General features: G+C 42.9%; 1 protein-coding gene across 28 annotated transcripts in view; it reads right to left on the bottom strand.

The window, feature by feature from the left end:
* Window positions 1–13,728, bottom strand: part of FOXP1 (forkhead box P1) — a 389,835-nt gene that overhangs the window by 69,058 nt on the left and 307,049 nt on the right. For 25 of the 28 annotated variants that reach the window (XM_054837687.1, XM_054837688.1, XM_054837685.1 and 22 more), the window contains 3 exons: window positions 7,245–7,382; window positions 6,065–6,154; window positions 479–638 (listed from right to left, as the gene is read on the bottom strand). In XM_054837687.1, coding sequence (XP_054693662.1) covers window positions 479–638; window positions 6,065–6,154; window positions 7,245–7,382 — 388 coding nt within the window. The remainder of the gene's footprint in view (window positions 1–478; window positions 639–6,064; window positions 6,155–7,244; window positions 7,383–13,728) is intronic. The other 3 variants (XM_054837703.1, XM_054837714.1, XM_054837713.1) reach the window with 1 other exon arrangement.

Below are 13,728 nucleotides of genomic sequence, written 5' to 3'. Positions count from 1 at the left end.
ATTTCTACAGCTGGGCAGCGTGCGGATCAGAGCTCCTCTGTGCCCAGCTCCTCGCCGGGCTGGAACCAGAAAGGGCCCAAGTAACACATTTACAAAAGGAAAAGCTGCTCTCACACTACTCTTAGCCATGAACCCAGCACCAAGAATCGATTAAGACGCCTCCTGTGAAGTATTTCAAGCCCAGATTAGTACAACCAGCAGCTCTGAGTCCGCTAGACAGGCTATTGCTGTGCAAATTGAAGCCGAACTCCAAACCGCCTGCCTCCTGCTAGCCAGAGCATCCACGATTTCGCCGTTGCCCTTCTCAAAAAATATCTTTATAATGCCCACCCTGCCTGTCAGGATTTTTCTGTGCTTATTATTTTATGAGCCTATGAGATCTCTCTCTCTTTCTCTTACTGAGTGACAATTTTGTGTGCGTGTGCATGCATGCCATCGCTTTGCCAGACAGCCTGCAGCTCCCAAACCCCTCACCTACCTTGTGCAAGGGGTTGCAAAGGCAGAGTAGGCTGGCCAGGCTGGATCGTTAGCAGCCCCTGACGCTGCAAAGACAGGAGGTGCTGCTGTTGCAACTGCTGCATCTGTAAGAGTTGCTGCTGAAAGGCCAACTGCTGCGTAGCCACCTGCTGTTGCTGGGGCTGGAAAAGAAAAAAAAAAATTAAAAGAAATGTACATTTGTCAATACAGAGCAAAGCACTAACAGAGGATTTACAGGGCTCCTTGTCTCAACACACTTCAACTTCCAATGGCAGTCACCTGGCACCAAGGCAAGGTAGCGAGCCCACCGCCCCTTATCAAAGACCCCAAGGAACGCTCAGGTGCTAGAGCTAACCGCAGGGCTGCAGTCGATCCCCACAGCCAGTGGTTACTTTCATCCTGCCTAAATCCCTCCTGCCATCTCAATTAAAAATGTATGCAGCGTTTCTTGGTCCACGCCACCGCGTCACCCTGGTCCCCGTGCTCATGTTTTACCCCACAAGCGGCTGCATTTCCGTGGTGGGTAAAGCAAACGCTGCTGGCAGCTGTTAAAGCCCTGGGTAATTCTTCGAGGCAAAGAACATGTATAACGTGAGAATCACACCACACGATCACATCGCGCTTAGATGTAATGAAAAACAACCCTGCGCTGTGCTCTGTTTGCTCATGCAAGGGTTGTCTCAACTATTAAGGCAATACGACTGGCTTAATTTATGGTATTTTATACTTACTCTCTCTTATCCATCCATCAAGCCCCACAATACTTTCTGTTATGTTCAGAATTATTCTATGCTGTATTTAAGGCTGCTACTTCTGCACTTTGAAATTTTTAATTATTCTCACTAGAAAGAAGATGGAGTTGCTTTACTCCACAGGGATGTGAACCTTGAACCTTCGAGGTGTAAAAGAACATGTTGCTTTTTTCACTACTGTACCCGGAGAAGCTTTTAACTACTCTGTTTATCACTTCTGACATAAATAAATGAGAAAAAATCAGACCTTTGAAGAAGAAAAACTTCATCTAATATTGTTAATTAGCCATGACAAACGATGAAATAACATTGTAAATCTTTCATAGAAACAGCCACTAGATTTTAATTACACACATTCATAATTTAGCAAACAACATCTTACTTGAATGTGAGTGTTTAATATGTACAGTACTCCAGGCTTCAGAGTCCTTAATTTTGTTCAGTTAAGGAAGCCTCTAGGTTTTGCTTCCATGCTCATCTTGTATTTTATTTGCTTTGTTCTTTAAAATCCATGAAAGGCTTTGCATTTTGATAAATATCTTTTTATTTATTGTACAATGACAGGAGGAAAACTTTTGTTGTGTAAAACATCAATACATCATGCCAGTGTTTAGCAGTTCCTTGTGCTAGCCAAAAAAAATTAATGTAGATTTCCTTAGTAATTATCTGAGTGATAGAAAGATAATACAGTGCAGTAGTACAATAAATAGAAGGAAATTATCTAATATCCCTAATCTGCTAGGAATCATATCAAGGTGGAGGTCTTATACACATTATGGCTAACAATTATGGAAAGAAAATTAACTCTTACAAAACTACACACTTTCCCAAACAAACCCCAGCCAGATCCCAAGCTTGTTGTCACCCTTCCCTGACACCGAGCCAGAGGACCACTGGCCCCGTTCCCTGCTGGTGTCGACCAGGGGAAAAAAAATCCCGCAGAGCTGCAGGAGCGGGACCAGGGGACATCAGCCAGGGGTTTGGCCCCCACCATGCCCCGTCAACCTTAATACTGCCACCGCCTGTATTCACTTGTCTTATTTCCAGAGAAGATCTAGGACTTCGAGAACACAGTTAAACAAATAGGTGGTTAGATATTCTGAAACTCGGGAGGGTTTTTATTTCTTTGCAACTGCTTGCTCAGACAGATCCAGTTGTTGCAACTATCTGCAACAGTACCAGATGAACGCAAGCCCCGGCAACAATAATATTAAGAGTTAATGTTTGCCTCCATAAATATTTGTTTTCTAAATATATACACACTTAATATATATTTTTATATATAATAAATGGTATTACATAAAAATCGAGTTACAGTAAGCTGTGTTTTACCTATTTGCCATCTGAGTGTAAAGTTAGCATGTTGTTGTTGTGTTGGTCACTTTTAAAAAAACCCTTTAATTTAAATTGACTGATGCCCATTTGGTTGTCTTCTCAGCTATCCTAAGAAAAGCTCTTGAACACTCTCTACTTTGAAAAGCCAGGATATAAAAGTATACAAGGCCCATTGTCCAAGAAAGAATTTAAAAGCAAGACACGTTGCCAAACTGCGCTCCCCACCCAGTTACCAAACACAGGATACAAGGCAGTTTGTTTACTTCTCACAATTGAATGCATACAAAAAAGGTCTCAGTGCAGTCCTGTTGTCAGGTCAGTAGTCAGTGTTAAAATGCTGAAATATCCTGATAAAACTTGCATTTTTGATCCCCTCCCTAAAGCTTCTGTCAAAGGTCTGTTTTCCTTTCTTAGGTTACTCCCTACTGCCTGACATAAACTGTCACAACTGCCGGAGGACAAACGGCCCCGTTCGGAAAACAACCCGCTCCGTCCAGCGCCACAGCACCAAGCGGGACCCTTCTGCAGCTGCAAAGCCCCCTCGGCTGGGGGAGACCCGACTTTGGGGCGGGGGGGGAAGGCAGCCCCGTGGGCGTGGGGCTGAGATCTCGCCCCAGCGCCTTTTTGGTGCTGGGCAATGCTCGCCCTCTGCTACGCCGTGCAGCCCTCGAGTAAACCCCACCATAAACCTTCCTGGGATCTGTCTGCTATCCTGCTCGGGGGTCGGACCCCTTTTACCAGCGGGGCTTGGGAGATGTGTGGTGCCTTTCTTCTTTCACCAGGGTACAATGGCACAAGGCGCTAACAAAATGACTTGGGGGATGCGGTCCATGAATACACTTGTTCCATCTGTCAAGGTACCAACCCGGCCCTCGTTAGCACGGCAGCCGGCGGTCCCCACCGCGGCGCTGCTCGCCATGTGACCGACCGCCAGTTTTTACTACGAGAGGGAGGGGAGAAAAGAAAAAAAAAAAATAAAATGAAGGGAGAAGACCACTGCTTGCATGCTAATTTAGCAAGAATAACCTCCTTAAGGCAGGAAAAATGGGGCTGAACAAACCTGCGGGATGAAATGCATCGTTGAAATGGGCCTCTACTAAAACCATCAGCAAAAATATCCTCCCCCAAACCTTAGAAAAAGCTGAAGAGACTTGGGCTCCTCGTTCTGTTAACAGCTCTCGTGTTAAAATGCTCTTCTTGAAACGGGAAGGAGTCCTTTCTTATTGTTGCCTTCGATAGTGTAATATCAGAAGTGTGACCACAGTAAATCAGTGCGTTAGATATTGAAATGCCATCACATTGTCTAACTTCCCTTCTCGTCTTTTTTAACACAAAGTATTTTTTTCTTTAAGCTCCAAGCCCTCATCTTTGTGTCTGAGATGCTCTCCTGTCTGACAACAGCAATTTAGAAGAGTTAACTTTTATCGTTCATTCTGCTGTGTAACTTTCCCCTTCAAATTTCTTTATCTGCCCTCTGAGCTCATCTGAACTTTCATGTTCTCCCAGCATGCAGGCTTGCATTCAAAACTATGTCTAATAGACCAAATAAGAGGTTAATAAGAAGTGGCAACAGAAAGAAAAAATACAATCCCTGGTAACTGATAAGAATGACAGTGGCAGCCCTTTATTGTTTGTCTTCAAATATAGAGTTAAAGATCTTTAAAAAACTAAATTTTGACGCCTTTGAAAAGAAAGAAGCACAAAATAACAACAGGGGGTTATTGCCTGCCAGCCACAGGGGAGAAGCTCCATAATTCTTATTCTCCCTTTTGAAGGCTGTTAGAAATCTGATTCAAAAAAGCAACAGCAGAAGGAGAAAGCCTCTTGAGGCTATCGCCATTTCCTGTGATCATGCATAATGCGTTTCAAAAGTGGGTTTTTACCAATTCTGTTGATCAATTGCACCTCCTTCATATTCCCTCTTTTTTCTGCTGTGTTTACATCTGATGTGACTCAATGACAAGCGCTGTCTGAGACTGTGAAACAGACCTGTCATGTTGATTTATGGGCGCATCAAACCACGACTTGTCCAAACTGAAGCTCGCAGTTCATTAATTAGAGAGTTGTGACTTTGAAGTCAGCTTTCAGACTGTGGTTTTTAACATTTGGCTTAATTTATATGCTCTTGAATGTGGATCTCTAAGGAAAAAACTGAAATTCCCTTCTTGTCTTTGAACTTCTTTTGACCGCACAATAATCATTTCTTTGTCCAGAGTGATGCCTGCATCCCAGAGTCATTAACGCGCATTGAACTGCCACTGATGAGTAAGCCCTACTGAATTAGAAAAACAGCCAGCAAAACAAAGCTGAGAGCATTCTGCACAGTGATATCTCACAATTACATGCCTTCCCTCCCTGTGCCATTTCCATTTTAATTACTGTTAGTCCTTTAGATTTACATTTTAGACACTTTTTAATCTGTTCCCTTTTTATTATAGTGGCGCCCGTAAGCGTGCTATGGTTAAGGTTGTGTCAGCATTTCCATTATAAACCCCCCTATTTTCAGGGGTTTATAACTCAGCTGGAAAAATTCACTCTGGGTTGAAACTTGGCACAGGTGGCACGACTTGCCGAAATTTCGTGGGGGGGGTGGGTGGGGGGGGAATCGGTGCATGCTTCGAGCAGCGCCGCTTGCAAAGCGACGCACGAGCGCTGCCGCTGTCGCAGGACATCACGCAGCGCCTCACGCCAAGAGGTGGCTTTCTAGGATCTACCCAAGCCAGCACCGAGGTCAGTTTGAACGTGAAAGTCTCAAACTCCTTGTGACTAGAGGGGTGAACTCGGTGCCTTAAAAATAAACCTAACTACAGCAAAATTAAATTTTAGCATGCCAAAATCAACAAACAAAGTTCAGGACGTGACAGGTATTTTGAAAGGAACGTGTGTTGAAAGGAGGGGCAGAAACCACCCTGGCCTGTCCCATTCCTGCCATGGACCATGGTGGCATCGGAGCGAGGTCTCCTGCCACCACGCCGTGACCGGGCAGCGTTCCCACGCTACCTCTGCATCTTGGACCTTACTTCTTGGTGTCACCACCGACGCTGCTCCAGCGCGGTCCCTCCTGCTAAGCCCACGCTGCGAGGAACGCGCAACCAGAACCTCTCCGGTTGGAAACCGCGATCCCAAACTCACCGTCTCTCGGCATTTTGCACCGTTTAGAGAGGACAGCACCGTGTCTGGGCCTGCTGCCTTGCCCCCTCCCCTTTACAACATAACTAACTTCCGAAAGCACTCTCCCAAGATACAAGTCTAGATGCTTGCTCCAGTACTCATACTGAACATCAAGGCATGGTCCCCTGCTATAAAATATGTGGCAGCAAGCAAATGGAAAGCACAGGAAAATACAGGCGAAAACAGGACAATAACTCTAAATCTGAAAGCTGAGACCCGATAGAGTCAGTTCAGTTGTGCAATCATTTATAAGATGAATGACAGTTTAATAGCTACTAGACAGTCCCCGGGGATCTGTGGTTTGAAAGTAAAATGGGTATTGTCTGTACCTCTTTAGGCTGTTTTCCAGCATGTTGTTGCTGTAAAAGTTGAAGCTGCAACTGTTCCTGTTGTTTCTTATAAAACTCTTGAAGCTGCTGCTACAAAGAAAAGGAAAGATGGTAAGTAACAAAGTGGAGAGCCAATTCAGTGTCCCTTTCGGTGTAACACACAAACTGTGATTTGAAAAATAGCATCCTTTTATCTGTAATGGTCTGACCTTTAGTTTGAAACTCGACAATAAATTCAGTGCACACTGACTATTCTTGGCATTATCGTTTGAAAAGTAATCTCCAAAATGAACTGATGAAAAACATACCATTTTCTACACAAACTAATTAAAATAAGGCAAGGAATGACCTTTGATTGTAACAACAAAGCCAAAATGCCCTTGCTGAGAGAGCCTGGCGAATCTCTGTTGTGAAACACACATGCTTTCTAAATGATAGGGTTTGACTGTATTAAGTGTTGTTCAATACATGCATAGACATCCTGGGAAATACTCTCCTCCTCCCTGCTCCCCAGATGTGCACGGCGCAGGCAGCGTTCGGCACGGGCAGGAGGGAGCGCGGCAGCCAGGAGGCGGCACACGAGGTCCCGGGCTGGGGCAGATGCTGACGCCCACCCGGGGTTCGTGAGCCCCCACCGTGCCGTACCCCACAATAACGGAGCCTCGGGGCTTGTCGGTGGCCAACTTTCAGCTGAAAAAGGACCACTGGCTGTGAGAAACACCGACACGCCGCACAGCATACGTTGGCTGAAAGCAGCTTGCAAATCTCTTCACTTTTATTGCCACCGTTTCCATAGTCCTTTCCAGTTCCAGATGGACATAACGAGGTCTACAATGGGAACTATCACCCTACTACCTTGTTTATTCCAATTAGGGCACACCACGCTTTCTGGGGGATGCAGGCAAAAGAACAGGGACATCTGCCGAAGTCCTGACACTTAAATATGCATCTGTATTATTTAGCCGATCTTGGAAACACTCCTAGCACTGCTCCCTGGATTTGTTTCCAGTAGCTATTTCTAGAATTAAAAACAAAAGAGCAGTCTGTTCATCTCAGAGCACGGCTGCTCCGAGGTAGAGACCAGAGATGTGGGCAGCTGCTTTCCCCAGGAACGTTTCGGGAGGCGAAGCCCTCCGGTATCTCTAGGAGCCACCCGAGCAGCTGTTAAGGAAACAATTACCTGTTGAAGCATGAGTGCCTGCTGCTGTTGGAGCAGGACTTGGAGTTGCTGGGGAGTTAGCACTTGTTGCTGGAGGATCTGCTGCATTTGCTGGGGAGTGATCACTTGAGGTGTCATCATAGCCACCGACACTGGAACCTGAAGCGCAAGAGGAGAGCAAAGAGGGGGTCAGAGCGCATCGCCGCAGCTCCACCGCGACACCCGCCATCCCCGTGCAGGGGGACCCCACACCTGGCGTCGAGGGTGCTGAAGGCAGGAGAGTCCTTACAGCCCACCGCAGCAGGCACAGAGGTACCCCCCACCACATTCTCCTGGTGACTAAAATCCCCTTTTGCAAAACATTCTTGCGTTGCAAATTCTTTAAAGCAAGCAATATGGTAAACCCTGTTAAGATTTTTTGGTTTTGGGTATTTTTGGGGGTTTTGGTTTTTTGGGGGGGGGGGGGGTGTGTTTGGTTTTTTTTCAAGAAACAGTCAACTGGGTCCTTTCCTTCCCAGAAAGCCCTTGCCTTCCATACAGAAATTCAACAGCCGAGTATCCCGCGCTGATGGGATCTAGACCCTATTACGACAGGTTTTTAAGAAAATTGAAGGAAGGCTCAGTGATGTGAATAACAGCACTAGACTCCTATGCAATTTTAACAGAAAGGCCCTACCACGATGTCTTTACCATTCCATATTCACCCAGCATACAGATGTCTTCAATTCTTTCATATTATGTGAGATACCATTAAAAGCCGCTTTCCATGACATTTCAGTGACAAACAGCTACAGTGATGAACTTGATAGCATTTCATATTTGCAACTGTTAACACGTTTCTGCACGGGCATCTTTGCAAGGAACCTGTACACTGTATCTGAAAGGATGATGTCTTGTTCAGATAAAACACTGACATTAAAATGACAGGCTGTCTTGGCCAAGGTTACACAAATTGTATTCAAGCGGATACCTAATGACAATGCTATGAATTCTGCAAGCTTTCTAGAATGTAATTTAGCTATTCAAAATAATCACTGCACTTGTGTTTAATTTGCAGACTACATGAGAACCATTTTGTCAGTCCTAGTAATGCAAGAAGACTATTTCCCTAGAAACCCACCCCAAAAAAGGAAAAGAAAAGGAGGAAAAAAAGAAGAAAAAAAAACAATAGAGGAAAAGACAAAACCCATATGAGTTTTAACAGTAATATTTAAGCACCTTACTTTTCTATAGTTTCAAATCAAATACGTGACAGCACAAAACTAAAAGCAGTAAAGGATATACTTTGCTAAAAAGGATCTCCTGTCATCTCATGTATTACAATAAAAGGTAATAATATGTTTAGCACTTTTTCTGTGCACCACTTTTTAAAAAAGTCAGCAGACAATAGCTGATCAGAAGATAAAGGAGTTTAAAAAAGAATATCTTCCAGTGTAGTAGTAAGCAAGAGAGAAATGCGGTATTAATTTTATGTAACATAATGTCTTAATATGCAGTTTATCTTGACTTTTTCACATGATTTGTCCTGTCATTTGCATAGCAAGCTCTCATTCCTAATTTCACAGTCATTATGCACTGATGTCCTGATTTCTCAGCATCACTAATTTTGATGAACTAAAAATGGTTCCTGAAGGTCAGACGCATGTACACTGCACATCTCCCCGTGTTGTTGTGTACATGTCGTGTGCCAGGGCCAGACACCGCCTCGAAAACCGTCGTCTGAGCAGAGCCTAGCGAAGGCTCGCACGCCTCCGCCATCCCATTAACGCAAACACGGCAAGGACCTCTGTGCACTCCCCGTGGCAAAGCGCGCTCCCACGTATCTAATGCGGCCCAGGCAGGTGTGAACGCGGGCAAATGGAGATTTAATTACGGGTCAGACACCAGTCCCGCCGAAGACGCCGGCCGTTCTCCCGCGGTCACTTGCCCGTGCCTACGGGAAAGCCACCGGCCGCTGCGCCGTGTCGTAGCCTGGCCACACAGGACCAGCTCTGAGGACACCGAGTCATCAGGATGGGTAATCCCCATTAATTCTGAATATCTTAATCCGTAGTCTTTTAAAAACTTTTCTGGGAGTAGAAAATTATTTAATTAAATACTGCCGTCACCATCTTTGCCCCGAAGCATGACTCACCTTCATTATTCTCATCCCCAGAGAAGTTTACTTTACCCTGGGGTTTGTACTACCTCTCATTGAAGTTGGCCTGAGCAAACAGAAGAGGAAGCGTGTTTAAGTATGTTTTCTGTGCCCTTCTTGGAAGATAGACAACACAAATACTCTTCAGTCAGATTTATGACGACAAGCGGGGATGCAGACAGGAATAGGGTGGGGTGCTGTAAACCCTACACATCGGTGATTAATACGAAGGGCCGCATTCTGCCGTCAGCTATGCAGAGACAACTCCCATTCACTTCCATGGCTTTTTTGCATGTTTATCTTGGGATAAATCTAAGGATTTGGCCCTACCTTTGAAAACTGGCCATGTACCTTCCGGTGAAGAATCTCCTAGCTGCACACTCTTTACTAGAACAGTAGCACTTAATCAGCGAGAAAAAAATAAAATTTTATATATACACACACATATATGTACATATATATATATGGTACATCTAGGAGTACGAGTTTGCGTTAATCCGTTCAACTTCATTCTACCATCTGAAACCTCGTTTTCACACCACATCTGCACCCCTCAAGAAGGTCCTGCCTTCCATTTATCAACACGGCTGACAGCCACCTTCAGCCAAAGTTTGTACTTCAGCGGCTCACGAAAGCAACTCACGGAAACCTTTTACGAACAAATTCAAATAAACCAGAAACTACCGTGTTAAAAATGACACGCGTGTCCCGGACAAGCGTGGGCACGTGTACGGTTTGAGGAGTTTAAATAGTTAAGAATGATGGCATATATATCTCCACTCTCTTAACTCCCAACGTCCAACTTTTTCATGTAGCTAGTCCCTAGTAATACTAGGAATCAAAGGGCATGCAGCACCAGCAATAGGCTATTATAGCCCACACTTTATTACCCATTACTACCGAGGTCATTAGCGGTAAGAGTGATTGTACCGGTCTTAACCTATTGATCATTGTAACTACTATCATTTAATCCCGTGTTGAATGTCTGGAAAGCTGCTAAAGGCACACAAGAGAGAGTGCTTTAGCGATGAGAAATATAGCCAAAGCTTGGAAATTACACTTTGATTCATAAAATCTAGCCAGTGGTTTAAATCAATAGTATTTAAAACAGTCATGTAAGTTCTTAACTACAGCTCTCTAATATTTATGGGTCCCTTTTTGAGTGTATTCAGTCAAAACTAAACTTTATTTTAGATACTGTGCAATATACTTTACATTACGTTAGATAAAAAATATTTATTTCTGATATTTTGTCCGATAGTAAACGAAACCTAAATGGAGGGCTATAAATTAATTTTAGATTTCTATCTCTCAGATGTCAACTTAAATGTGTTGCCAAAAAAAATTACAAACCAACTTTAAAAATGGCTTAACTGTTTAAGTACATGAAAATGAGCGTGTTTTATGAGTTAACAATGAATCACAGAAGGCAGTTTATGAAGAACTAAAATAATTCTGTCTTACTGCCTTCAGGGAGTTGAAGTTCAAATTAAACTACTGGCAGATATATTTAAAGAATGCTAAGTTAGCATGCGGAGCAGAAATTCATCTTTTCTTTTTTTTTTTTTTTTAAGTTGTTTATTTCTATTTTCCACATGAAACACAATTGTTGCTATTGATATGATTAATAAACTACTTTTGGTATTGTTGACTGATAACAATAGGGTGTGGTAGATACCCAGCTGCATGTAAACCTGGCAGCAAAGGTAAAAATACAGCTGCAATTTGGCTTTCGGAGCTGTACTAGTATGGACCTGCTGACATGCTAATACCATCAACGGCAAAAAATGTCTTTAATACTCACAATTGTTTTCAGACACTATTTCTCCCAGGGTTTTGCCTGCTGGTTTCTCCGCATCCCCCGAAGCCCTCCCGTCCCCTCCATTACCCCCAATTTCAAGCTCTGCAAACAACCTGTATTTTGGCGAGATCCACCAAGGAAAAAACTTCCACAAACTTGGGCCAAGTTCACCTTTAACTTCAGCAGGGATGCATTTGTCACTCCTCCATACAACCCAGACAAGGGTCACGGGGATGAAAATGATTTAGTCCTAGTTAATCATCTCCATTTCCCCATTTTCACTGATATTAATATAATTAAATACTAGCTAAATAATTTCAAGTAGTTTAATCTTGTATGAAAGGGGGGGGGGAAGGAAAAAAAAAAGAAAAAAAGAATGCCGTTTTCACACAACGTGCCTTCGGCGTTGGATACGGTTGTGGTCCTGTTAACTGTCAGCAGGCACGCATGGAAGATGGGGAGGATTTCCTTAATTCATAAAGAATAACCCTGCCAGAAAATCCTTTTCCCCCTGCGATGTATGCTCAAACTTGATTTCAGTAAGACCTCATACCAGCCACCTTAGATTTCCAAACAGCAATTCTTCGGTTAAAGATTTTGTGATAAAAGTTAAACGGAGCAAAACATAGCTGAATGCAGAAAGAGCAAGTAGCTGAGGAACAGTTAAAAATACTGGGCTACAAACAGAAATAGATACGGCTAGGCAAAAACAAACAAACAACTCGAGCTGTCTTATTAGAAAGCTATTATGTGCAATACATTTCAAACGTAAAAAAAAATCTCAGCCGAAACAATGCAAGACGGCTTTGGTCATGCCACAGGAGAAGATGAACCACTGATACCCTGGCAAAGAGAGAAGCACGATGCCACAAGCCAGAGCAGAGCCCAGCAAAATAAGAAGTGCTGAAGGCAGGACCTGCTTCCATCCTGAGACTAAAACATTTCCGACATAATATTTCACCCTCCAAAATAACAACAAAAAAATGCCGGTTAGAATTATTCACGCAGAAACTGCAACGCTGTTTCATTATGTAAAATGGAATCTCACTTTTAGGCTTAGTTATTTTGCCATAACACAGTACAACACATTAAGACAGGTAATGTTTATTATATTAATGTAAAATCAGCTAAGTAGTCTGTCATTAGCATAACTGTTCTCTCCGTAACAATACCACTCCCTATTAAAAGAGAGCGGGGGGGGAAACCCTCTTTAAAATTAAATTAGCATTTTATTATTATAATTTTGTTTATTATATTTTATCAGGAGGGAAGATCTCCCTCTGACCTGCGGAAGGCAGTGCGATGGGCTATGCTGACATTCCCCGGCATGTCAGGATGTCTGCTGTCTTCTGTATTCTCTTCTAGCTGAGGAAAAACGGGAATATTTTCGTATTTGTTTACAGATGAAACATCTGATCTTATCTACCACTTCTCATGCATACCAGGTTTCTCACTAAGTGCCAGGATAATTGTTTCTGCTATAATAAATACCCATTTAATTTGCATAAAAATATAAAGTTTACATAAATTAATTCCTTTCTACATCTAACATTTGTCAAATAGAGACTAAACCGGAACACACACAACCAAATCTCATTTAATAAGCTGAGTGAGATTTCAACCTCGAGATTATCATCATAATTTTTCACATTTTATAAAGTTATTGGTTTTGTTTCCCGCTCCAGCATGAGAGGAAAAATTATAGCCTGCTGTACATAGTTCTGAACAGTGGTGATATTTTATAATGATTCAGTTTATAAAAAAGAAAAAAAAAAATCCCTATTTTTTTCCAGAGTTTAGGAAAGGAAATGTTAGATCAACATATTCTGCCAAAAAAGCCTCAAATAAACCAAAAGCAATCCTGCTTAGAAACATCTAAAATACCCCTAAAGCCCTTGAAAACCCTCTCTCTCCCAAACACTCTTAATATACTGAGAATGATCATCATGTCAGACTCCTTACATTTGTGTATTAATTCATTAATACATTAAGGAGAGCTTAATTAAATAATAAAAGACCGTGATTGAACCGGCAACATTTAACATGCCTAGAATTTCATGTGAGCAAAAAGGAAGTGTTATACAGAGGGACCTTTTTTTTTTTTTTTTTTTTCCCTTTCCCCTTTCCCTGTGGCAGATTTTTAAGAAGAACTCCAACTCCCGGCAGGGATTTCTAGGGCAGGATGAACCCTCTCTCCACTCCCTCAGTATTTGCTCCTGCACGAGTCGAACCCGTCGCTGCCTGCTCGTCAAACTTGGGGCATTTGAGAAGACATATATTGACCTGGCCAGCTGAAAAAAATTAGTCGAGCTCTTGAAAAATATTCACCTGGTTAAACCATGCTGTTTAGTTCCCAAACAAAACAGAGCTCTGCTTAAACACTGGATTAGGCTTTGCCACTTCGGTTGCAACTGTAGCCTTTATAACAGTTGTAAACTTTATTTGCTTAAAATGTGCAGTTTTTCACACCTATGGCAGACACCTACAGCTGAACATCACAGCTAAGCACAACGGTGCAAATTAGATTCTAATGAGAAAACATCAGTTGCTTCTTTGACAATCTTGCC

This window comes from Grus americana, chromosome 11 (genome assembly GCF_028858705.1).
Source record: "Grus americana isolate bGruAme1 chromosome 11, bGruAme1.mat, whole genome shotgun sequence".
Classification (NCBI taxonomy): domain Eukaryota; kingdom Metazoa; phylum Chordata; class Aves; order Gruiformes; family Gruidae; genus Grus; species Grus americana.
The sequence above is the reverse complement of the archived record's forward strand: the minus strand, read 5'-3'. Positions and strand labels throughout refer to the sequence as shown.